The 25640-nt window shown below is 39.1% G+C and overlaps 3 protein-coding genes across 4 annotated transcripts in view; 1 reads left to right on the forward strand and 2 right to left on the reverse strand.

Annotated features, from left to right (window-relative positions):
- Positions 1-2759: 2759 nt before the first annotated feature.
- On the reverse strand, positions 2760-7867 carry LOC132198566 (protein ECT2). Its single transcript, XM_059622661.1, has 17 exons — positions 7613-7867; positions 7385-7458; positions 7042-7163; positions 6842-6983; positions 6179-6538; positions 5903-6043; positions 5746-5849; positions 5635-5690; positions 5386-5579; positions 5142-5333; positions 4881-5088; positions 4668-4828; positions 4497-4616; positions 4283-4439; positions 4077-4231; positions 3740-4021; positions 2760-3680 (listed from the first exon to the last, which is right to left on the reverse strand). The coding sequence occupies exons 1-17, from the start codon at positions 7692-7694 to the stop codon at positions 3579-3581; spliced, it is 2652 nt and encodes an 883-aa protein (XP_059478644.1). The 5' UTR covers positions 7695-7867; the 3' UTR covers positions 2760-3578.
- A 374-nt stretch (positions 7868-8241) lies between these two features.
- On the forward strand, positions 8242-11372 carry LOC132198567 (methylcrotonoyl-CoA carboxylase subunit alpha, mitochondrial). The gene is made up of 11 exons (XM_059622662.1): positions 8242-8437; positions 8501-8681; positions 8736-8953; positions 9020-9167; positions 9224-9457; positions 9518-9730; positions 9789-10082; positions 10135-10284; positions 10346-10678; positions 10733-10915; positions 10975-11372. The coding sequence occupies exons 1-11, from the start codon at positions 8397-8399 to the stop codon at positions 11080-11082; spliced, it is 2103 nt and encodes a 700-aa protein (XP_059478645.1). The 5' UTR covers positions 8242-8396; the 3' UTR covers positions 11083-11372.
- A 37-nt stretch (positions 11373-11409) lies between these two features.
- LOC132198568 (uncharacterized) overlaps positions 11410-25640 on the reverse strand; it is a 63139-nt gene continuing 48908 nt past the window's right edge. For both annotated transcript variants that reach the window (XM_059622664.1, XM_059622665.1), the window contains one exon: positions 11410-14763. In XM_059622664.1, the coding sequence (XP_059478647.1) occupies positions 13192-14622 (1431 nt within the window). In that variant the 5' untranslated portion in view covers positions 14623-14763 and the 3' untranslated portion in view covers positions 11410-13191. The remainder of the gene's footprint in view (positions 14764-25640) is intronic.

Raw genomic sequence — 25640 nt, forward strand, 5'->3', positions numbered from 1 at the left:
TTTGTTTCAATTCGTTTATTCTCTCACAACAAGTCAAATATTATTTTGGGGGAAAAATTACATTGAAGAGAGAATTGGCAGCCAGCCCTAGTAAACCCTTGTGTTAAGTTGACAATAAATTCCATGAATTTTAGCGGGATTTGAATCGGCGGGACCGTGAGGTGTATGAGACATGAATATGTTATTTTTCTAGTGCTGCTCCGACAGTGCATGTTGTACACAAACTCGTTTAATAAGAGAATTTTATTAATTACACAATTGTATATCCGCGTTTTTCTCGCCTTTCGCCAGATTAATCACTATTAATTTATTTATTTTATGTATGAATTATCCGAAATATGAAATATCCAATTCAACTCTACTTCCGCGGTTCTGTTGTTTTCAGAATAGATTTAAAATAATTTATTTATTTAATTGACGGCCTGAAGAAGAGCTTTGTGCTGTGCATTACCTTTCTGGAAGAAATTAATCTCCATAGATTTTTGAAAGAAAAAAATTATTATCACGGCAATAATATGTATGGAAATGCAGCTAATTTTTTTGCTATCCGAAATTTTTTCTGGGTTCGGAAAAGTTTTATTAAAAAATATGCAAATATATTTGATAATTTTTGCGGGCTTGCGAGCTTCATAGGCTGGACAAGAACGTGGTGAAGGTCGTCTCAAGGCGCAACATTAAGCAGAATAAAATAATAATAAACTGATGTGTATAGAAAAAAATCTAGTAAAAAAATTCTCCTAATGAATTCAATATAGAGTGGGTCAGACAAATATTGATAGAAATGGCTTTTTTGCGGCTCGTTTTGCCTTTTCGGGCCAGTCAGCCAGACGGACCCGGGCTAGGGGTGGCTGGAAGGAGGGAGCACATTGATTTTCACTCGCACACCCCGTCATAGCGCGTCGAGCCGGTTGTTTTCCGTTCTGTGTGCTTTGCTCTCTCGCCCGTCCGTCCGTTCATTCGTTCGCACTCGCACCGTGTCCTGCTTGATTTGAGGGTGATTTCGATAAGACACGGGCCGATGCAACTGCCCTTTCCGGGAAGGGCAGTTGCTGCCTCCCTCCCGAACGCCGTGCCAAGCATCCCTCGAGCTTTTTGAACTCGGCAGCCGGCGCGCTTACAGGTGGTCTTTATCGATTATTGCCGCGCGCGTTCAAGAGGCCGATTACGTGTGTTTCGCCAACGATGCTTTTGGTCTGATTAGAGTCTATTTTTAGCCCGTCGACGGTTGAGAATTTATTTTGAGCAAAAGGAGCGACTTAATTAAAGAAAGATTTTTAATATTCTCTCAGGAATGAAAAAAGGGGTTGCAAAAGAGCAATAGAGGGCTATAAAAAGCAGCGTGCTGGCGCGTCAGGTCTTTAGATCAAAGGGGTTGGTTTAATGTCATCATCAATTATTTTCATAATTCCTGATTTGTAACCGTGTTTTAATTAAAGTGAAAAAAGTACCCGTCTCCCCACAATTAAAAATGATGAAATAAATTGTGCTGACTTTTAAAAAGGGGAAAATAATTTGAAGGGAAAACTCATCAATAAAGAATTTTTTAAAAAATTTTCTTAAATAATTTTAATGATTTGCAAAAGAAACCAAACATTTTTGGGCATTTTATGCATTTAGCTCAGCAGAGATAATTAATTAATTTGTTATGTAATATTTTTTTTCAAAAAGTTTTTTATATACCTGTTGACTGTCAGGTTTTGTTTCATGTTTCTTCCCGCAGGGATTTGCTTTTTTTAGATAAATTGATAAAAAAAATTTAAAAACTAAAATTTAAAATTAGTGGGTTGGGTAATTAATATGCACCAGGCAGCGGCCAGCGTTATGAAATATATAAAAACGTTTCTGTTTTATAACCCAATTCAAATATATTCGATTCCGAATTCCGAGGTCCATCTCTCTCTGCTTTTCCTAAATCGCACCCAATTCCTGTGAATCGTTTCCTCTCTCAGTGGCAAAAGAAATTCCTTTATATGTTTGCGGCAACTCCGGTAATAGAGCGAGAGGGTTGCGCGCGGGGTGGCTCAGCATCCTCTCGCCGCTTTTGAGAGGGAAAGAGAGCCGGGGGATGCTGGGGCCTGCCGCGAAAGAGAGGCCAAGCACCTCTCGTGTCCTCACTTAAGTTGTAAAATATTTTCGTCTCCTCGGGGCGAGAGGACGAAATGTTGTAGATTATTTTTCCTGCTCCTCTTTTCCTTGTACGTCGACGAAAGAGTGACGCAATCGTGCGCCTTTAGGCGCACACCGAGGACCTCATGCTTTTCCATCCCCGTCGCCCTCTTCCCGCATCTTTCTCATTCTCGCCTGAAAACGAACCCCTTGCTTATCTCGACGCGAGCGAGGCAAAAAGCTTAGCAACTTTTCTCTGCCGTTTGTTTGTTTTATATACTGGCGGTTTTTTGTTTCTGATATACAAAAAATACATAGAGGGGCAGCGCTGGATCGTAGGGCGGTCTGCAGATTTCACACACCAAGTACGAACTTTTTGCACGAAAGTTAACTGACAGTCTTTTCCGCTCCCAGCGGGCCCTTGCAAATCGCAGGATAGGCTTTTTGTATTGCTCCTGCGGGGTGCATAACTTTATAAACCGCAAAATGGCAATTAAGACCAGCTGCTTTTGGGCGGTGATCATTTTTAGGTAATCTGCAAATTGCAAATTACACTGCGCTCACATCATTATCAAATTAGGATTTTCCTCCCATTGAAAATGAACTAGCATTGGTTCTTATTATATAAATTAATAAAACATCGGCAATTTATCCAGAAAATTATTTATTTTGGAGCAATTTTGCTTTTATTACCAATCATTTATTGTACGTACTTCATGTCATGCAACATCACATGTACGAAGCAAAATACTCTAAAATTTTATTTTGTAGAGAAAATATAGCTTTGTATTTATTTATACTACTCTCTCGTCTCATTGATCAATTGAAGTCTTTTGCCTAATTTAAAGCTGCACTTGTCCTTTATAAACATGTGAGGAAGTATAATAATGATTTGCACTAAGCCATAAATTAGTGTATAATGAAGGGCTTATTTTTACAACGAACTTTATAGCTAACCATCTTTTTTGGTTCACTTAAACTAAAAAACGATTTTTATCATTAAATGACAAGAAAATTTTACAATAAAAGCCACGCAATCTGCACTGGCCAAAAATAAACAAAATTAATAGGCCATTGTGGAACACTTGCTGTTATCCAAATAACATGATAGAGGAGAAAGGTGGAGAGATTCCAAGGCAAAGTTGCAAAAATGCATCAGCTGCATGAAAAAACATCGACAGCTGTCATTAAAAGCACTTTCAAAAGGCGGTTGTTGCTTTTTGGCACTTGAAAAATTGGCTTCCAAAATATGTAACTACTTGAAAGAGAATAAACTTTGCTAATCTTTTGGATCAAAGCAAATCAACAGAAAAAGAGCAATCAGAAATAGAAGAGAAAATAATAATTGAGAAATCCATTCAATATGAAAGGGAGTCTCGAGTAATTGGCTATATTTGAGAGAGGCAGGTCTCATTTTTCCAGCGCACAGCACCTTTGTACGGTTGACCTGTGAAATACAGTGGTGGCTTTTTCTAAAACCTGGATAGTCCACCTGGATTCTTGTTCTTTCTCACAGGCTGGACTGACATTGGTGGTTCTAGGGCTTCCGCAATTGGACGAGGAGACCCCAATTCCTGTAAATTTGTTAAATAATTTTCAAACTTGATAAAAATATAAATAATCCAACACTCACCGCCAAACTTGTGACGCTTGCCAAACTGGTGCAACTGGCCAGACGCATGTGCTCAAGTTGAGAGCACGGTGTTGCGTTTCCCAGGCTGCTTCCAAATGGACTCATGACTGTCGAGACCGCCCTCTTCAGCTTGCTGGGAGTCCGATTGAAACTAAATGCTCGACCAACTTTCTTCCTGGTCTTAGAGGCAAATTTGAAAGCTTTCGAAAGAGTCCCCATACTACCAGCATCAGCAAACTCAATGTCCAGTTGTGCAGGGTCAAGCATAGCCAAAAAGGAATCCTGTGAAAAAAAGTATATTAATTTTTTTTTCAATATTATTTGCAATTTATCTTACAGCATCAGTCCTACAGACCGTGTTAGCCAATTGGCGACACAGGGTTTTCAAGAAATTCGTCTTGTTGACTTCTTCGTTGGTCCAGGCAAACAGATATTCACGTTCTTTGAATTCCTGATTGCTGCGACATCTCAGAGCAAATACATTTCGAGTCCCTGAGAATTAAATTCTTAGAAATGTACACAACTTCTCATAAATGATGCTACCTTCTGTTTCCTTATAGTCTATAACTCTCTTGATGGTGGACAGGGGCAGCTGCATGATGTGTTTGTATGGCTTAAAGTGAGCAAATTTGCCGGAATGCAGGCTGGTCACGCTTGGGCTGCGCAGAGAGCTGAAGGTTTTTGTCTTTCGTTTGCAAATCTGCAGTTTAAAAACAATATTTAATAATTTGTAACTGCAAGTTTTGTGTATACAAACCTCTAACATGTCTGAGAATAGGATGAGAGTCAGATGTTCTCCTCGGCCACTGAGTTCGTTGCTGATTTCATTAACATCACATCGTTGGACAAATGTGCGGTGAGATGCAACAATGTCAGCCTGCACAAAACAATATAAAAATATGATTAAATTTAAGAAATATTTATTTACCGGGCAATTTTCGATCTCATTGAAGATGTCAAATAAGGCAACTTGTCCCTCGGTCTTTCTTTTGTCTTCGTTGATCAAATTCATCACTCTTTTCACTTCAGCCAAAGCGCACAGAAGAAGCTCATGGTCAGGATTGCTCTTTGGAGTTTGCTTAGCCAAGTCTGTGATGCAAAAATTAATAAAAATTTATTATTGATAAGAGAGTTTGCTTGCCATTCAGCAAAAGGCTCATGCTAGGAAGTCTCTGCACTGGACGGATAAGGAGTTCGTTGAGACTTTGGCGTCCACACTCTGGTCTTGAATATCTGATCTTGAGGAAAGCGTGGAATCTAGGGTTGCTCTCATCACAAGAGACAAGCATTTTCTTTGTGTCTTCAAAGAAATTGATGAATGGTGGATATGCCTTCAAAATGGCATCTTTCTGCAATTATCCTAACTTAAAACAGTTTTTGTGCTACAAATTGATTTCCTTACACATTTCAAGACGATAGCACCAACTCTGGTAGTGTCGTCTCTCCAATTGAGTGCAGCCTCCTGCAAATCGGCTAACATTTCCTTATGAACTTCATAAATGGGAGGTAGATTGCCAAAAATGATCTTCAGTTCGGTTGCGTTCAGCAAACCAGCAGATTCACCCTCCTTGCTTTCCAGGGGTTCTTTGAAGAGCTGCAAAGAATTTGCTTAAGCACAAATAAAATAAAAAATGCAAGTGCCTTACATTTACAATAGTGTGCAATATTTCCACGTAATTGGTTTCAGTCTGTACAAGCTCAAGGAAGACCATTTGTCTCGGGCTAAGGGGAGCTGCAAGGGGTGCAGGGGAAGCAACTAAATTGGCTGTGTCTGGAACTGAAGCACCTGGCTCGGGACTGGCTGTGCTGTCTAAAATGGATGCGCTCAGGCTCAATCGAGCTAAAAGGATTTATCTTATAAAAGTGATCTAAAGCCTTGCTATACAATATCTTACTTGTAGGGGAATAAGTAGCGTCCAGGAGTTCACTAGTAATGCTGGCACCACTTTGTCTAAGGAGTGTACAGGTAAGTAAAAAACAAATATTGGGGATTTCCAAGTGCTCACCTTGCGTGGAATCCAAGACGCTTTCTTTTCCTTCTTGCAGAACTAGTGTAAGAGTGAGAAAGGGGTGTGGAGGAAAGAGGTGTGTGGTCGCCGTTGCTCCCAATCTGCGATATGATTCATTTTATAACAAGCAGTTTAAAAAAGATAAATTTCTCACATGTTGTGCTTGCTCCAAAATATATTCAGCTTCGTCGACACAACTTTCCTTTTGGACCGACAACCAAAACCATTCGGCTTTTACAACGTTGCAATGACCTTGGAGCTCATTTATGTCGGGAACTGTGCCTTCTTCAACAACCTATTCAAAGATTAAAATGTGATGAATATCATGAACATCTTTCATATTACTACGCTTACTAATTCATTAAATTTAAAAAAAAAATCGTGCTAATTCAATTAAAAAATGTAGTTATTTATGAACATTAAATCTTACCACATGTGTACAGGACGAGTCATCAATGTCAACCAAAGTGCCACAGTTTTCTATCAGGACAGCCTCCATGTGTTTTTTCTCCTCGTCAGGAAAGCCAAAGAAGCAAATCCTGGCGCCGGTAAAGGGTTTCAGTTTGTACTGCTGCACAACCAAGGGGTCAGTGGCGTTGAGCGCTTTCGGGTCATTGCGTTGCTCGTAAATGTCATGAAGCCAGTCAACACTAACAATGGGTACGCGGAATGTGTTCGCATACTGGTACTTTTCGCCGGAACAACGAGCTGCTATGAGGTGTGTGGTCAGTTTGCTCATGTCTCTCTGCAAGCTCCCTCCCATGCGGTAAACTTCTTTTGCCATCCTGTCCTGAAATTTGATGACGAATTAGCATTTGAAGCCAGTTTTTCAATAAATAAATTATTTAAGGGATTACACATAAAGACAATACTAAATTATAATGATTGAAAAGAGAAAAATCAATTTTGTCTGTAATAGAAGTGCTTATGAAACAATTTTATATTCTTGTAATTCCACTTCTGTCAATTAAATATTAACTTTTACTTAAAGAGAACCAGTTAGATCTTATCAAGAATTCAATTTCTCATAATATTGACTGACTTTCACATTCATTGTGATTTTTGAACCCTTTATCATATGAAGCAAACTTACCATTTCTATTCTATCTCTGAACCAACTGAAGCAAACCGTAGCTCCTCTCATGTGAAGACAGTAGGTTGGATATTTTGTGTATCTGGTGGGCAGCGGTTCATCGTTCTGTGCGTACTGAATCAGAGCAGTTGGTCCCAAAATTCTGCAACATTGAAATTAAAATCAAACTTTTTCCTACAAAATGCAAGCAAAAATCATACCGGCACTTCCTGTTTCTCAGACTGTTAAAAACAGGACCCTCAAAATCATCCACTATGTAGACAGTCTCCAAATCAAGCAGCTCCGACCCATCTCGAGAAAATTTGACCAAGTCACAGTATTTCTACAAGCATAATTATCATCATCTCATTGCAATCGAGCAAACAAACTGAATGGGAAAACTGATACCATAACATCGTAATTAATCGCACAAATAAACACACATAACAAATCAATGGCACGCAAGTTTGAACAAGCAACGAGAGTTCAGGTTTCAGGGCCAGGCAAATACGCTTATGATATCAGTTACAATGACTCCGAGCAAAATGACAGTGATGATCTAACCTTGGCAGCTTCATGCACGGGATCGTCGCGCACCTCATTGTCCCGAATTATGCATATTTTGGCCGTTTTAATGTCTGTAACAAAATAAATAAGACTATTAATTCAAAGATATAATTGGCAAATCTATTTCCGGTCAGTGGTGGTGAATTTTATTGCACTCCGCGAAGATGAGAATAGACCCAACCCAATTGATGAACGTTAATATTTACATCATGAGCACAGCCTCACCTGGGTTATTTGATGGTGGACAGTCCGGTGCGTAACCGTTGACGGGCTTTAGGGGCCGATTTTCACCCTGAGCGTCCTCCATCGCTGCAAATTCCGACGCCGCTGGATAACACGGACCTTAGGCGGGTCACGTTGAACGCATTGCGCTGCTATCACGCCGAAATATTCAGAAAATGACACAAATTAATCGCAAGGAAAAGTAACAAAACTGTTTTCTTATCGTTGTTTCGTTCGTCGTTTTCCCCCACCACCCGCGCTCCGTCGTGATCACTTGTGCGAGTCTCTCCGCTGATTGGCTGCAATTGATCACGTGGGTTCAAAATCCGCGAATCGCTTAAGAGAAACTTTTTTCGCACGAAGCGCGACCAATCAAATGAATGCATGACGTCATAATTTTTGGCGGCATATTTAAATTTATCAAAATTTGCGCAGCAGCGGTGATGAAAAAAAATTCAATTTTCTGCTACCTTTTGTTCTAAAATTCTTAATCATGAATTTTCAACAAGATTTGGCTGATTTTAAGAAGTAATATCGCGAATTGAAGCTAATTTGATATAATTAACAATTCACACAGCTGCAACCAATCAGAATCGTCGGGTAATTTTGCTGGCCAATAGGATTCAAAGAAAAAGAATAACAACATACAGCATCCATGCATACAAGATCGGCGACCACGGGTTACTAAATTTTGCGAAAAGAAGAGCACGAATTCACAGAAATTAGAAAGATATTTCCTATTTTTTTGCTTGTAACTGCATTTTATTATTTAAAGAACGTATCGAAGATGCTGTCACTTTTAAGAAAAGGAGGAGATCTGTGCAAAAGGTATGAAAAAACTTTTCCAAATTTTAACCTTGAGAGCTCATGCAAACTTCTGAAATTTTGTAGATCTAATTACTTTGTCCGTCTGCAATGGCACCACTGCGGGCAAGTGCAAAAAATCAGCAAGGTGCTAATCGCAAACCGAGGTGAAATCGCTTGTCGAGTCATGAGAACTGCAAAGAAAATGGGAATACAATCTGTTGCAGTCTACAGCGACGTCGATGCAAATTCCATGCACGTGGATATGGTAATAGGACTGTCTTTAAATAATTAATAAAATTTTCTAACTAAATTTTGATAGGCTGATGAAGCTGTTAGAATTGGTACCGCAGCCTCTACAGACAGTTATTTGAGGCAAGATAGAATTATCGAGGCTGCAAAACGCTGTGGCGCTCAAGCAATTCACCCTGGCTACGGCTTCTTATCAGAAAATGCAGAGTTTGCTGATCTGTGTCACGATTCAGGGATAATTTTTGTTGGGCCGCCTGCTTCTGCTATCAGAGACATGGGCATTAAAAGGTTTGATTCAAAAACCAAAATGCTTAAACTTTTAAGTAATTATTTATTTGTAAATCCTGTTTGCAGCACCTCAAAAAGTATAATGTCAGCAGCCGGTGTTCCTGTCATTGTGGGCTACCACGGAGATGACCAATCAGACGCTAATTTGTTGTCGGAAGCTGAAAAAATTGGCTTTCCTGTGATGATCAAGGCCGTCCGAGGAGGTGGAGGAAAAGTAAAATAATAAATTTTTAGCAAATTTACCAGAGATTTCAAAACTGAAAAATTTAGGGAATGAGAATTGCTCAAACCAAAGAAGATTTCCTGTCTCAACTGGAATCGGCCAGACGTGAAGCCCAAAAAGCCTTTGGTGACCAAGTCATGCTGGTGGAAAAATTTGTATCTGAGCCACGACATGTTGAAGTTCAAGTATTCGGTGATATGCATGGCAACTACGTTTATTTGTTCGAAAGAGACTGCAGTGTCCAAAGACGACACCAGAAGGTTATTGAAGAAGCGCCAGCCGTAAGAAAAAAATCAAATAATATAATCTTGCTTTTATACTAATTTTAAAATTATTTATAGCCTGGTCTCTCTTGGGAAGAGAGGAAATCAATTGGTGAGGCTGCTGTGAAAGCTGCAAGGGCAGTAAATTATGTTGGGGCTGGAACAGTCGAATTCGTCCTGGGTGCCAAAGACCACAAATTCTATTTCATGGAAATGAATACCAGGCTGCAAGTGGAACATCCTGTTTCTGAAATGATCACCGGAACTGATTTGGTCCAATGGCAGCTGCAGGTGAATTCTAATAAAATTTATAAAAATATTTTTGTATAATTTTTATCAACTTTAACAGGTGGCAGCTGGAGAGCCACTTCCTGTAACTCAAGAGCAGTTGGAACTGAAAGGTCACGCACTGGAGGCGCGCATTTATGCTGAAGAGCCAGGAGCGGATTTTATGCCAGGTGCAGGCCCATTGATTCGCATGACCACCCCTCCTGCCAGATCAGACGTCAGGGTTGAAACAGGTGTCAGGCAGGGCGACGAAGTTTCTGTCCATTACGACCCCATGATTGCAAAGCTCGTTGTATGGGCTGAAAATCGCCAGGCTGCCATTATCAAACTCAAGGAACAACTCTCTCAATTCAACGTAAATTAATTTATAATTTTTTTAATGCTCAATTAATTTTTTATTAATACAGGTTGTAGGATTAAACACCAACATTGACTTTCTGATGTCACTTTGCTCACACAAAGAGTTCCTGGCTGGAAATGTCCACACCAATTTTATTCCCGAGCACCAAGCCACACTTTTTCCTGAAAGGAGTCTCTCGCAATCTCTCATTGCTCAGGTAGAATATTAAAATAATTTACTTGCAATAAATGATAATTGTTCAATAATTTTCTTCTAAGGCTACAGTAGCTGCTCTCTTGACAGAACGGGCCCAGCTTGGGTATCTGAAGAACGATCCCAACGACCCATTCTCTGCCACCGACTCATTCAGACTGAACCACAACCCAACTTGGGATAGGCAGCTCAGCTACCTGGACAAAACTCTCAATGTCAAGTGGTCGGAGCGAAGCAATGGAGTATTTACTGTGACAAATGAAGGCCAAGTCACAGAAATTTCTGCTGTCCTCATCAAAGCTCCAACTGGCGAAACCTTTTTGAAATCCTACATTGACGGGCAAATGACTAAGTGCAGAGTTGAAAGAGTTGATGGAGAAATTTACATATTTACAAAAGTATTTTTATTTTTACTGTTCATAAATTTGTATACAATTTTTTCCTTATAACAGGAGTGCAGCTATTGCTTCAAAGAACCAGAGCCGAGTTTCGCCAATGCTGGAAGTGCAGGTCTGGGCGCCGGAGGTGGTGCATTGGCACCCATGCCAGGTGTAATTGAAAAGGTTTTCGTGAAAGAGGGCGACGTTGTTAACGCCGGTGATCCTCTTGTTGTCATGATTGCAATGAAAATGGAGGTATTGTTTCTTGCCATCTGTTGTAGTCGATGCCAATTAAACTTTTGTTCAATTCACAGCATGTGATCCGAGCGCCCAAAGCTGGCACAATTGAGAAAGTCTTCTTCGCTGCTGGGGACAATGTCAAGAAGAATGCTCCTGTTGTAAAAATGGCCGAGATTGAATAGGTATTCCTGTTTTTAATGAATCAAGAGCTCAAAATTAGTTGATATTCAAGATCAGGGAATTGCTTTTGAAGCCTCTGAAACGCTTTTAGTGCCAATCAGCTTATTACCTTGCCATATATATTCTTGGTCACTATTTTTGTAAGACAAGGAGATCTATTTTTATACTAATCTGTCGTTTGATAGTATCAAATTAATATACAAATTTTAAAAGTTATTGTTGGAAATTGAATGATGTTATGTATGGAATAAAATATTAGAAATTTATCTCTTATTGAAATATAACTTTGGGTAATTTTTTAATCAATTCATGACACAGAAGTATTTATTTTTCGAACCATTTGATTCAGTTTTATTGATTTAAAGATACACCTTGCATATCTCAATTGACAAACAAAATACGTAGAAAATAATAATAACTGTCTATAAGCTGCAAAAATATATAAAAGTAATAAAGGTTATTAAATTCATTAAAATTACTTAATCGTGTGTGAAGCTCCAATCTTTTCAGCTACAGATACTCAGTCTAGACTACTATAATTTTTTCCGGCTAATTAATTGTGATGGTTTACGGCAAAAGTTAATGTAAGTTTAAATTTCCTTGTCTACTATTATTCTTCATTTAAGTACTATTGCATGAATGGGTAAAATGGGCACGGGGAAACGTTTACATTCGTTGCGTGTGTGGGTGGGCACGTTTCTAGCACAAAAATCGTTAATTAACTCTGTCCTTTGTACTCAAAGGTCGTGAAGGAAGCAAAATTTTATAAGTGCACTTGATCGAGATGACATTTTAATTAGTGATGCATCCAGTAGTTTGGCACTTGCGGTTTTAATAACACATATAAATGTAGTAAAAAATATTAAATTGGCCCCGTTCTTATCTACGGCAGCAAAATAGTAAAATATTTATTAATACTCTTGATGAATCTTGCACAATCGTCAAGTTACGAATTATTGAATTAGAATTTCAAAAATCCTAATTTAAAGAGAGAGTATTTGATCCACGAATCCGCCATACGTTATTGGAAAAAGATTTGCTCTCTGGTTCTAACGTTCTGTGGCGGACAACAGCAGCAGTTTCAAACAGTAATCTCAGCTTGTTTATTACATTTTGTGTTTTGAGATCGCAAAATCGTAAGATTACCTTTTTTTAATAAATCCACAGCCACACCTTTCATCAATTTATACACGCGTATCAATTTGAAAAATTACGCAAAATATGTTTAAAATTTGAGGTGTTACGCATATTATCTTTTTTAATCCTAAATGGGAACATTAAAATTTGCAAATTGCCAAATTAGTTTATCTCAAATGTTGCTCTTTTTTAAAGAAAATTTAAAACTTCAGGAGAGCCTCATAATCACAGCTGCTGCTTATTTGTTGAACTTTCCTCTCATAGTGAAAAAACAAAAAAATATTGATTTAGGAACAACCTCAATCATTTTAACAGACGATAAAATCCAAAGACGAAAAAACTCTGTAACATTCTTCTTTATACAAAAAAAAAAATTACTTTTACTATACATATAAGGCGTTTAAACACACTTTTACAATATTGGGCTATTTACATCTCTGCTCCATTTCATGGACAAGCGATGAAATGCGTTTGTTCTGCCGCGATTTCGTTGGCTAAAATATATATACGGGATCTCATTATTGTGTTACTCATACATATGGCAAAAAACAGCTGCGAATCTGATGAACGCGCAGCATTATTTTTTTTTTACAATTAACATTAAACTACCTATTCAGCACGTCATTTACAATAAATTACAATAAAAACATAATTTTCAAATACGAAAAACTACACTTGATATTGGCTAAGCCAATTCTTTTTACAAAGTCGTCCAATATAAAGGATTCCTTCGTTGTTTCTTTTTTCGGTGGTGCGTCTAATTAGGGTCGCTTTTACGCATTGGGTATAGTCGTTGGGTCCTTAAAAAATCTTACAGTCCTCGTTACGCACACACAAAAAATGTTCTCAGGCAAGAATTCAAACGAAACACGTCTGCATGATATTTGAATCGACACCATTTGATCATTGCACTTGTCGTGTTCGAAAAAAATGATTAGAAAAATCAATCCGTGTCTCATAGGTCGGTGCACACGCTATCTCTTGGAGGATTTGTGATTGGGGCTATTGCTGAGCGTCTTCTGTGCGTGCGTCTGGTAATGCTTGGCCAGATGCGCCTTTTGCCGGAAACTCTTGCCGCAAATGGTGCACGCGAAGGGCTTCTCGCCCGTGTGGGTGCGGATGTGCACGTTGACGGAGTACTTGTCCTTGAAGCCCTTGCTGCAGATGGTGCAGTAGTGCAGAGATCGTTCCTTCCGGACGCCGCCGTTGGTCATCGCGTTGGCGGCGCTGTTGCTCTTTTCCGCCGATGCCTTGCTGCGCTTCGAGTACTTCTTGCTCTTGGTGGACGGCGCCGCCTGCACCGGCTGACTCGGCGGCTGTCCGTCGATTTTGAACATCGAGTCGTCGGTGGTGCGCACCGTGTTGTTGTTGCAGTACTGCTGCACCGACTCGGCCACCTCGTCCTCGATCCTGCGCAGCTTTTCGTAGTCGTAGGTCACGTCGAGCTGAGACAACAACAGTTCTTCCATACTGTGCGCTGACGGTTCAGAATCTAAATTCTGATGGTCGAACATTGAGGGCAGAACACCAGTGGTGGTGAACAGGTTCTGGTTGGGGGATGAATCTGCCCTCGAGGAGCCAATAGGACTGGTCACCACCATGTCCGAACCGCCGTTGGTGTGGCCTAACTCGGCGCCGGTCTCGTCGCAGTTTTGCTCGAACTTGATGTTGTATCGCGTGGACAGGAAGGACGCCTTGCCCTGAAGGGCGCTGCGCAGAAGTGAATTGTGGTAATTTTCATCGGACTCGTTCAGCAGCGGATCCGAGGAGGAAGTGGTGGTGGTGGTAGTTGAGGCGGTGCTGGTAGTGCAGCTGGGTGTTGTCGTCGCCGAAGACTCGTCTGAGTAGTTGAAGGTGGTGGCTGCCGAGGGCGAGTTGACCAGGTCCATCGAGTCTGGGCGGAAGCCGTTGGTCGGCGCCATGATGCTCAGCAGACTTTCGATTTCCTGTTGAGGAAGAGGGTCTTCGACAGGTTTAGGCGCGAACCAGTTCTGGTTGTTGCTTTCGCCGTTGAGCACGGTCAGCGTGTAAATGGCGCCGTCGGTGTTTCTCTGGGCGGCGGCTGGTGTTGACCCCACGGGTTCGGTGGTGACCACCGCGTGACCCCAGAGTTTGTTCCAGTCCTCGCAGCCGAAGATGGCCGTCTCCAGCTTGACGGTGTCCGGCTTGAGGTCACCATTGGTCTGCTGGGTGCCGTTGTTCCACAGCAGGTGCTCAAAGCCGTCGGTCGACGGCAGGTTGTTGTTGTTGGCCTCCTTCAGTTCGTGCAGACTGTCGACGAAACCGTTGCTGGGCGGCGAGCCCCTCATCAGTCGGTTGCTGTCCGACAGTTCCGGACACGCGACGAAGTCGAAGAAGTCGGCTTTGGACAAGTCCTCGTTGCGCAAGGCTTCGCCGATGTCCATTTTGGGTTGGTTGGTGCTGCTTCTGGTGTGTCTTTCAATGCTCAAATTTGGTCAGCATCGTCAACTGGCAATTAATTATGTTCGACGGGACGTGGCGATATTTCTTCTTTCATCAGCATCCGCGGCACTCCACCTCGACATCTGCAACAAGCGGAAAAGAACGCGTTAGAAATGATTATATTATTTTTTGTTCTCAAGCATCGGTGCGGCCGCCTCGCCAACTTTCTGCACGATTAATTTTTTCCCCGCTGCTCTCTCGCGACTGATAATGAGCAGGAGAGATGCCGGCCGAGTGTAATTTTGAAAAATGTTTAATACACATTTCATCTTTCCCAGTTCGTTCGTACTGCATGAATGCTTCGGCACAATAATGTATCGCGGCGAGATAAAATTTATTATTTCTGCGCTGGACCGTTTAATCAGAGAGCGCGCGAGAGAGAAATGTAGGTTAAATCTTTATCTCCATCTGGAGAAATGTGTCTTAAAATTCAGCGACGGCGTTTGTTATTCCGACTTGACAGCTAACACGGTGTGTATTTTCGTCGTGTCCGTTCGAGAAAATATGAAGTGCTTCACCTCACAAAAGTAATATTATCATTCCTGCTTAAAAAGAAGACGAAAAAATAATCTTGGCCCATATGTAAAACGTTTTCTCTTCTCTTTCGGCTTAAATCAATGATCAGACCGGTGTAATTACAAGAGTACCTGCTTGTATTATTCTCTCTCCTGTCCAGTTTGGCTGGTTTTGTGCAAAATAATGCGCCGTGGCCAATTAAAGTCTCCCTTGAAATACGCCAGATGACAGGGATTTGCAAGCGGAATAAAAAAAAGTTAAAAAAAAGTACTCGCTTCACTTGCTCCTCTCGTTGAAGCAAAAATATAAAATAAATTCTGGTTTTCTGGCAAACCTGAAAAGGCACTTAGGCGGCAGCATCTCGGGCTGGCGAGATGGTGACCTTGATCCAGTTCAGAATTATTTTGTTGCACTGACGGCGGTGGCAGGTACATACCAAAATTAATGACATCCAGTCTGCCATATTAATACCCTTCAGTTTTTCTATAAAGTGAGCTATTTATCACCGAGAGCCGGGCACGCAGATTTATTTCGGAGGCTTGCCTGAACCGTTTTAGAGACGACGGTGCTTGCGATTGTGCAAAAAAAAAATCCGCCTGCGATTCGTCACAGGAGGATGGTTATTAATGATGCGTGATGAGATAAGTACCATGTCGTCATATTATTTCAAGCCAACCTGAATTTTCTTATTAAAAAGTCGTAACTTCATAATCTAATTATTTTCTTACGGTTTTTAAATTTTCATACTCGCAATTGAGACTTTTTTAATCTATTTAATATTCCCCATATAAATTTTTAATTAAATACGAGTGAATTATTGAAAAAATTTTGGCAGCTCCAATTTTTTAAATGAACCTCTGCACCTGCCGAGAAACTTCATCAGGGCCCATCTCAAATTAAACAACCGTCATTAATTTCTTCTTCTCACTTACTCGAGATTCCTTATCGCATTTGGCCAGATTGCAGTTTCGTTGAGTACCTCATGCCGAGAGCTAATTTCTATTCGCACCTTTAATGAGCTCATTCTCAGAACCTAGGCCGGCTTAAAAGGAAAGACGCGGCTCAATTATATGCTCACTCGTATAAGGTGAACCAGTTTTGGTCTAAAAATAAATAGTCGCGTAACAATGAAATGTGTCTGCTAGGAATAGCACAGCTGGTCGTTTGCGCTCCTGCCCGCGCACAGCTGGAGAAATTCGCGTCTCGCTCATTCTGCATATCATCAAGCATCTCTTTTTTTTATTATTCCTCCCGCCGCGCGCCGACCGCAAGCCATTACACACGTTTTAGACTGCTCTAATTATCGCCGCTTTGTGTTCGAAAAAAGATTTGTTTTTCGCACCGTGGCACAAAAGGATGCAGCTAGGAATGCAACGGTCCGAATGAGCCGAAGTCTCACTCGACGGAGCAGCGCAAAATAGTCGCGAGAGTTTCGCAACTTTATTCTGTGAGCCAAGACGCGATTTGGAGCATTTCGCTGTTTTGTCTCTCTCGAGCGGATTAGCTCCGGTCGCGGCGGCCACTGCGGTAATTAAAGTGCATGATTTACCGGTGGCTGCTCTTCTTGACATCCCACAGCGCCTCGCGCACTCAATCACCGCTTGGCACACATTTCGCCAGGGGATTTGCACGCTGACCGGTGCAAACGCGATGCCCTTTTAATTGAAATTCCAGCACACCGCCGTTACAGATGGATATTCAAGCGCGCCGCCGCAAAGCGGAGATAATTTCATGTTTCAATTACCAGTGTACAAATCACGTCTGCGAAGTTCAACTTGCTTATTATACCCCCTTGATTGCTCCAGCATGAAAATGACGAAATGATTGAATGAAATAAGGTTATTATTTAATTTCTGATTGTAGAAAGATAATATTGTTGAAATAAATTATAAAAAAGATTTATCTAATTCTATTATAAATTTCAATATTTATCAAAATATTATTCATGGTGCTTGTTTTTCAATAACAATTAAATGATAAAAAAAAATGCAAGACAATACAATTCATTTGAATAATGAAAACTTTTTAAATTTAAAAATAAATAATTAAATGGATAAAAATTAATATTTTTGCATGCCTATTATTTAAATTTTATTTAAACATAATAAATAAGTTTGCTTAAAAAATACTTTAAAATTACCAAGAGTGCTAGCATTTTTTTTTCTTAGCAAAAGATGGCAAAAGAGTGTAACATATTTGCCTTAAAATGTAGAAAAACCATTAATTTGAGTAAAAAACGTACATAAAGGCCATTTTGATGATTAATCTTCCTTCACACAATTCATGGTTTTTTCGCCCGTAATCACTTTTGACGGGTCTGTTAAGAATTTTTCCTCGCAAAAAATTTTATTCAATAGTGAAAAGCACATAAAAACCTAAATCGAGTGAGCTGCGTGTGCACGGATTGATGCACATGGTAATTGAACATTGAAAAATATTTCAACAGCAAGCTACAATATTGTTAAGTGTGTGCGCAACTGAATAAATTGCGGCATCGACCCAACAAAGGCAATCTCGGCGCTTGATTGCAGCAGCCAGTGCAGTTTGGTTTTTGTAATTCCAGGTGTAGCAGAAAATTGGAAGTTGACCTTGGCGCTTGAAATATGAATTTATTTCAATTCGATTCAATCATAACTTTGTGCCATTGCAATATAAATATAAGTGGTGTCAGCAGTTGCATAGGTGAAATTGATACTTTCTGCAATTTTCTTTAAATTAAGGCGGAAATATTTTAATCCCGTATCTCCGCAAGAGTTTAATTTATTTCCGTTGTCCTAGAACTAATGCAAATTTTAAAATTTAACGATCTCATTACTGAAGCCACAAATTAGCGTAAAAATTAAAAACGCAATTATAATAAAAGTTATCTTGATTTTGTTTAATTAAGGGAGCAGTGGTTTCCTCTTCTCACATCAGAATAAAAGTGCGCGTGTAAAAATTCCTGAGCACATTAGATCCAGTTGGGCGAAACTGGATACACTCCTGCTCTCAAGTATAGAAATTCGCGGTGTTTGCGTATAATTTTTCACGCCTGTCGTCCTCCCACATCATCATTTACCAAACAAAATGTGCGTAGATTAGATCGCTGATGAAATTTCGCTCCAATTACAAACAGCGCCTCAAAAGAGAGAAGATTCCTTTTTACCATTTGCGGCTGTTTTGAATATTATGGTTTATCCGTGCATAGAGAACTTAAATCGCCGCGATCTCTCTATGCTCTTTTATTTTATCTCTCGCCAAGCGTGAATGACGAAGTGGAAAAAAATCAGCGTGCGCACATTAAAATAAATTACAGACAAGAGAACAACTGCTGCTATAATCGCGATCTGGAATCGGCATAAACTGGAAACTTTATTGTGCGTGAAGATACGAACCGCGATACACGCATCGGGAGTGCATTTTTTAAGTTCTCACATACGAAAAGAAAAAAAAATGGCTCAATTTTCGCCGCGCGTTAAAATCTCCCGGCTATAACCTACATTAGGACGCAAGTAAAATCAACAAGAGGCGAACGATGCGAATTAAATTATTGCCGCACACTCGCCCGTCTCAGTTTACGACATTTTCACTTAAAAACTGGTTCCTAGGGTCGATAGGGTCGCTCATAATTCAGGCAGGCGCAAAATGAGAAAATTTCCAAATAGTGTTGAGAGTGCCGGACTGCACGGACCGGAGATTGTTATCAACAGGTGTGTGTTTGTGTGCACACGCGGTAAGGAGCTTGATTTTTTCGCTTCATTAGTGCAGCATTATTTATTTTGCGAGCTGCGAATCACGCCTAAGTGCGCGGTAATTGCCCCTTGCTGTGCGGACCAGCGGCAACGAGGAAAGCGCGTTGGGAACTGCACGATTTTTGGCAAGACTTGGCTCAGCGGTTGTTAAATCGGGAATGCATTTATTTAATTAAGTGCAACACTTTTCATTTTAATGATTATTTACCAGCACGAAAATTTAAACAATTCCTAAATTGGTATCAACGCCCTTGTCTTAATTTAAGAAAAAATCCAAAGTGCAAAAGTAAAATTTCCAAACACATTTAAAAAAAATAAATTATTAAGTCATTGTGAAAGTAAATTTATTAATATTAAATTTAAAAAAAAACTCGCTTCCTTTTATATAAATTAAAATATTGAATAAATAGTTGCATGATTGACTTTAAACTAAAAAAAAAATCAATAAAATAAAAAAATTTTGGGCAATTTTAATACTTTTAATTTACAAAATGGGCATAAAAGTGTATAAATATTTTTTTAAATTGTTTATAAAAATTTTTTTTTGCATAAATTGAATATAAATTAAAACTTCGGATTTCGTCAAATGAAAATAACTTCGCCAAAGTAATGATATAATTATATTTCAAAAGAAAATAAAAAAAGTACTTTTTGATCTTTTATGCTGCAATTTTGAGAAACTCTATAAATCACAGTCGCAATTACACCGCAAAGCTTTTCGCCTTTTCAGGCTTCTCTCTCAAACTCAGAGTAGCAATTTTGGTGCAATTTCGCCACGGTCATTTTACATCGCACATACGTACGTGTACATGCACGCCTGCGAGTGCGATTTCGGCGAAAGCATGAAATTGTGTGCTGGGCGCTGCATGTGTGTGGCGCTGCTTCGTATAATTATTACAATCAAGACAGACGCTGCTCTTGTTCGCCCCGCTTTGCGAAATTTTCGATTGTCGTGCTGGGTTGAATTAGCGTAATAACACAGCACTCGAGAGTTTAATAATAAAATAGAGGCTGAGCGAAAAAAAATCGGCGAAAACTCTCCTATACACAGCTGTTCGCAGCGTGCGGTCGAAAGATTTAGCCAAAGGCTTCTAATTTGCAAATTTATATTTAATTGCATTGCTTGTAGGTAGGCGCCTCTCTTTCTCTCCGCAGATTGATGAACGAGCTGAAGGAAAAATAGCTGACTTTGACTTATTTGCCAGGATTCGCACTTTCGATTAGGTATAGGCGTTAGATTAGTGACAGGCGAGATAAATTAGCGGCTCTAACTATTGTTTATTCCTCTCGTGCGTATCTTTCCAAAGCGCCTCTGGAACTCAATAAGCGCGGTTAATGAGAGGGTCTCGAAGAAGAAAACGCACAATCCAGATGTGGGAGCAGCAGTGATTTATGCAAGGGCCCCAAAGGTTATTAAGTCATTATTAGAAAATCGCACACGTGTCCATGCATGCGTACACAACGTGTGTGTGCTTGCAACACTAGAGAAGATCAGGAAGAGCAGGGCCTGCTTTTTTTGGCGTAGAGATCTTCACCGAGATCGCCGCTCATCCACTGTGGTAATAAATTATGTTTGCGCGGCATTTTACGCAAAAAAAATAAACGTCACGTTTACATGTCCCGAAACTGCTTTTATCGCTTTTATGCCCAATTTCATCTTAGGCAAGTTTCCTGTGGCGAAAAAAAAGGTCAGCGCGAAAAATTTGCACAATATGCAGAAGTGATAGGTCTAAAAATTAATTAATTAGAAAATCTTTAAAAAAAAATTGAAATATTTATATGATGGATAAATGTTGTAGTAAAATAGTGAATCCTAGTGCCTCAGTAATTTTAAATTTATTTAATAATCATTTAGTCTCTCGTTAGAAGAAATTGACAATCTAGGAACCGATCATGGAAATGAAGAAAAATGGGCTTTTCATCTCTCTATTTTTTTATCGAAGATCAAGTCGCTCTACCAGTTTATGTCACGGTCTGTGACCCTTTTCCATAAAAAAACTCACAAAACCAGCAAAATTGAAAAAAATAACTCTTTCCAATTAATTCATATGTCTATCTCTTAGAGCAAACGCTCATGTTAGTTTTAAGTTTTAAATTATTTTTATTAACAAGTGTCTTTTTTCAATCTTTTATTTTTATCTTCTTGCTTTAAAAATAGAACCGTGTTTTTAAACAAAAATCACTTTTTCAAATATCAAAAAGTCTTATTTTCTTGACTTTCATCATTAAACCAGTTTAAAATATTGCAGGCGATCCAAAAATTCAGCTCGCAATTCAAATTGCATACTGGGCCAAGTTAGGTTTTTGGATCGCCCTCGATATATTTTTAAAATATATACAATGACGCGTTATGTAACTGTAAGATAAAATGCAATGATAACATAATTAACAAGAAATAAAATAGTGTCTTATTATTCATTCACTCTCAGGATCAAGATACCGACCGACGACCATGCCAAATTTTGCAATATGGAATAACCAGCTTCGTTGTGCGAGTGGTTTCTCTGCGCCTATACAGCTTGAAAATGTGTCGTAAAACGCAAATTGCGTGGGCTGATGTCCGTTGGAACGGACGGATTCCCCGCCGCGAAGAAACTTGGTGGATTCGCCACAACATTATACTCGCCGGTTGCTATAGCATTACAGGCGCAGGCTCGATCGTCGTTTATAATAAACCCTGCGCGCCACACATATACCTATAGATATATTCGTACGGTGTATTGTGGCCCAACACTTTCTCCAGGAAGTTGTCATACAAGATTCGTAGCTGAGGGCGATGTTTTGTTCTTTATTATTGTGTGTGTGTGTCCGTATGTGGCAGGGATAACGCGAGAGTATCCAAAATATCCGTGGCCACCTATAATGAATATTGTGTTCGATAAAAAATGAATGTTAACAATGGAAAACGATGCTGGTTTCCAAGAAGCATTTAATTTAAAATTTAAGAGGTACCGGCCGAGAGAAAGAATAAAAAGATCGAGACGCGATAAGAGAGGTCGGCATTCAATTTTTTTTTTAATTCGCCAAAGAAAGAGAGATATCAACAAAATTGCTGCGCCTTTACATTGTATTAAAAAGAATAAAGGCTCGATTAATTCATTGTCAGGAACAGGTCAAGCATTCTCTGAATAAGAGATAAAATTTACTTGAGTCCGAAAAGGAAATTTCTTCATTGAAGAGTATAAAAAACGAAATTTATTGCAAATTACCGCCAAGCATTTGGCACTTTGTGAGAAATTCCGGGCAAGCGCCTTTCAATCACAGCCGAGAGTAATTGCAAAAACAACTCCGGCCTGCAAACCCCCGACATTTACGAGCGCCCCTTTTTCGGGCGCCATAAAAAGCCAAATTAAAATTTCGCGCGGCTCTTTTTTTTACGAAAGAGGACAACCGCTGCAGATGCAGAACGAGCAGAGATATATTTACGACCGGCATCGAATTTATTCCGCTCTTTTATTGCTGCAATAACTCAGGGCAGCTCCCCGTCATTACTGCCGCTTAATCAGAGCGCACTTTGTGCGTTTGTTGGTGTGGCACATTGGTCTGTGTGTGTGTGTGTGGATGCACAAGAATATCTTATTACAAAACGCGCATGCAGAGGCCGGTCCAGCTATATTTGGCAACTGGGCCCACAAATCTGTGATCATTGCTTTGATCAATTCCGCACGGTGAATTTTATCTTTCCGTGGAAATCTCTCTTTAATTGATTCGAATCGGCGCCAAATTTGCAAAACTTGAATTTCGGCTTTAAATATATTCAATTGGCCAAAATTATCACTTTTTCCAGAGAGAAACCGGACTTATCTCTATAAGGTTTGCGATTTGCATAAGCCTTTCATGAATGGTGGTTCGAATTGTAAGTTCTGGAAGGACATTAGAAGATGAAAACATGGTGGGAATGTAGCCTACAAATTATATCGCAATTTCAATTTGACATCGGCTAAATACCAAGCAGGCAGTTTCGCAAATTTCCAATCTGGCACTTTTTTTGTAGTCAAGTGTAAAAGTTTCTCCTCGAACACGCCGGCCTGTTAAGAGTATCTATTTCCGAATAGCGTGTCAAGCAACTATATAATTTCCTCCGTTATATAGAATCAGGTTTTGCGCAAAGCAAAAATCTTCCACAGCCACTACCTCAATTTGGCCTATTTGCCGAAATAATGAGAAAATTTATACATCTCGTTGCCCTAGGGCGAGCAATAAAAATGGCATAAGTCTCTTTTTTCAACCATAAAACAGTAATTCCTTTTCCAGAACAATTATATTCCCGATGTGGCGTGCAAAACTGGAATTCATTGTGCTCAAGCATAGATATAAATATTTGCATCGTCGCTCCTTTTCTAGAGAGCTGGTAAAAAAGATCTGGTGGTCATAAAACAGTCACGTAATTTATGGAACTGCCGCTAAAGAGCGATAATTTAACTAAGCGGTTACAAAACGAGTTTAATTTCTCTTTATTTTACGCATATTTTGGCACGCTGACAAATTGCGCACGGACTGAACATGAACCGAGGTCATTCAGGAGGTCAATCTGCTAAAAATTATTGCACTTTGCCGGCAACAACAGTGTTTGTCCTCACGGTGACTAATCTCGCATGAGAAAGTAGAAGAGGTGTGATTTTAATTATTGGAGTGAGTGGGCGATAAATTTCATGCCAATAAATTACATTCGTCAAAGTAAGTGTTAATGAGAAAAGTACAATGATTTATGCTAGGGTACACAAGGATTCATAAAGCCATCATTAACATATTTGGCAACAATTTATATTAATAATCAATAAAAGTAAAATGCTCTAATTGAACTATGTTGTAAATAATTATAATAATATTAATAAACCTAGAACCAACACAGACGTCAAAGACAAATAGATAAATCAACCGATCAGATATTTTGTAATATACATGTGTATTATATAAATACATTTAATTGCTATTAATATTGTAATTGTCTCATGATACAATCAATATATACACTTTAAAATTATATTGTTATGTTATAACATTTTTATTTTATAAAATGAAAATAATAAATTATATTTAAATAAAAAAATAAAATAATAACAAACTAAAATATCATATTTGTTTTTCGCTTTTTGTTATATTTATTTATATTTACATAAAGTTTAAAAAAAAAAAAATTAAAACGCGTTAAAAGCTGTTATTGATTCATAAAATTCTTGCGTTTTTCCTTTTATATGATCAGATTACTCTCACAATCAAACATAGAACCCTTGTCCATTCTCTGTACCACATTCGGAGTATGATTGATGAACTCTCGATCTAACAGTTTCTTTCCGCATGATCAGTCCCTGGCTCTTTCTCATTATGGCACATTTTCAGGTATCCCCGCCGAGTTTTCTATCTTTTGCACACCTGAGTAAACTCATTGTTTATAGGAAGAGACTCGAGAGACGTTGGTGGTCATTAAGATGCAAGATTGTCGGTCCTGTGCGCGGCGAGAGCTGTTGGTTTTATTAATTATAATAATGGGTCACTCCATCCACCCGAGAGCAGAGCAACATGAAGTCTCTCTCGTTAAAATTAAACACGCGCCGCTTTGTATTTAAAATATATACTGATTAGTGACGTTGTTATTATTTATTATTATAAACGCGCGCGGCAAGTTTGTTATAAAATATACGCCGCATGTGTTCTGGACCGCTGCTGTGCAGCTTTTCGAAGGAAAATATCGGTGTTGCAGCGTTATTTTTTTTTATCACTCCAGTTGGCACACACAATGTGTATGTTTGATGCATAAATTAAATGAGTGTGTTCTGTAGCACACAAGAAGATTTGTTCGAGAGATTCGACGGTGGGCGAGGGCAGGGAAAATAATAATGCACGGCTTGCCAATTAGCGTGGACGTTTATTATGCGATGGCGTTTCGTAAGTGACAGAAGCAGATTAGGTTGTCAGAACGGCTTGATTTGAAAGGCTAATCGAGAATTTGTTGCCACTGACTACGAGAGAGACGTTTGATTTGCCAAGAGTTTTCACTTTGCTTCGGAGAAATGGTTTTAAAAAGCCATCGAACAAAAGCATTCTGTAATGACGTTTATTTGAAAGCTGATAATGTCAAGTAAAAAAATTCTTTATCTAACTCGTGAACGTCCAAATCTTTCAAATTCAATATTTCAAAATAATAATCAATCAATATAAAAAGCATTATGAGAGTTTGTTAAGATTTAGAAAATCATTGAATTTTGTAGAAAAATTTCCATCTGTATCAATAAAATCTGGAAGCAATTTTTTTTACCTGATTTGCAGAATTATTTTTCCAAAACACTGAACTTGAATTTAAATTCTTTGTCGCTTTGGCCTTTTGTGAAAATAAAGAACATGTGTAGCAAAAATTTTCCGTTATTATTTGATTGAGCTGTTTCGAAAATTTGTGGTTTTGATTAATTATAAAATCTTAGCAAATATCAACACACCCAGCGGCATACGTAGTTGTAAATGAATAAAAAATGAAGTGTCTCCAACAAGTTGTTACACGTTAGGAAATCTCCGAGCGCCGCGGTGATAGATGATTAGATAAAATGTTTATACTGCCAAAGTGTCGTCTCATTTATCATAAATAATATTAATTCACTCCCACTTGTTAAAAGTGACAAACCGTTTGTCATTCTGGAACCCCGGGAAATTTTCCACATCCAAAATGTGTCTAATGCCTCTTGAATGTAAAGTCGTCGAGAGATGCACTCACTACTCTC

The sequence above is a fragment of the Neocloeon triangulifer genome, unplaced genomic scaffold (assembly GCF_031216515.1).
Source record: "Neocloeon triangulifer isolate White Clay Creek 2 clone unplaced genomic scaffold, ASM3121651v1 ptg000013l, whole genome shotgun sequence".
Classification (NCBI taxonomy): Eukaryota; Metazoa; Arthropoda; class Insecta; order Ephemeroptera; family Baetidae; genus Neocloeon; species Neocloeon triangulifer.

Coding starts and splice junctions, on each gene's coding strand:
- LOC132198566 (XM_059622661.1), bottom strand. CDS start 7,694: ATGGAGGACGCTCAGGGTGAAAATCGGCCCCTAAAGCCCGTCAACGGT. Junction 5,691..5,745: donor CGTCTTGGATTCCACGCAAG/GTGAGCACTTGG, acceptor TACACTCCTTAG/ACAAAGTGGTGCCAGCATTA. Junction 4,829..4,880: donor CATGAGCCTTTTGCTGAATG/GCAAGCAAACTC, acceptor TTTGCATCACAG/ACTTGGCTAAGCAAACTCCA.
- LOC132198567 (XM_059622662.1), top strand. CDS start 8,397: ATGCTGTCACTTTTAAGAAAAGGAGGAGATCTGTGCAAAAG. Junction 8,682..8,735: donor ATTCCATGCACGTGGATATG/GTAATAGGACTG, acceptor AAATTTTGATAG/GCTGATGAAGCTGTTAGAAT. Junction 9,168..9,223: donor TCCGAGGAGGTGGAGGAAAA/GTAAAATAATAA, acceptor TGAAAAATTTAG/GGAATGAGAATTGCTCAAAC.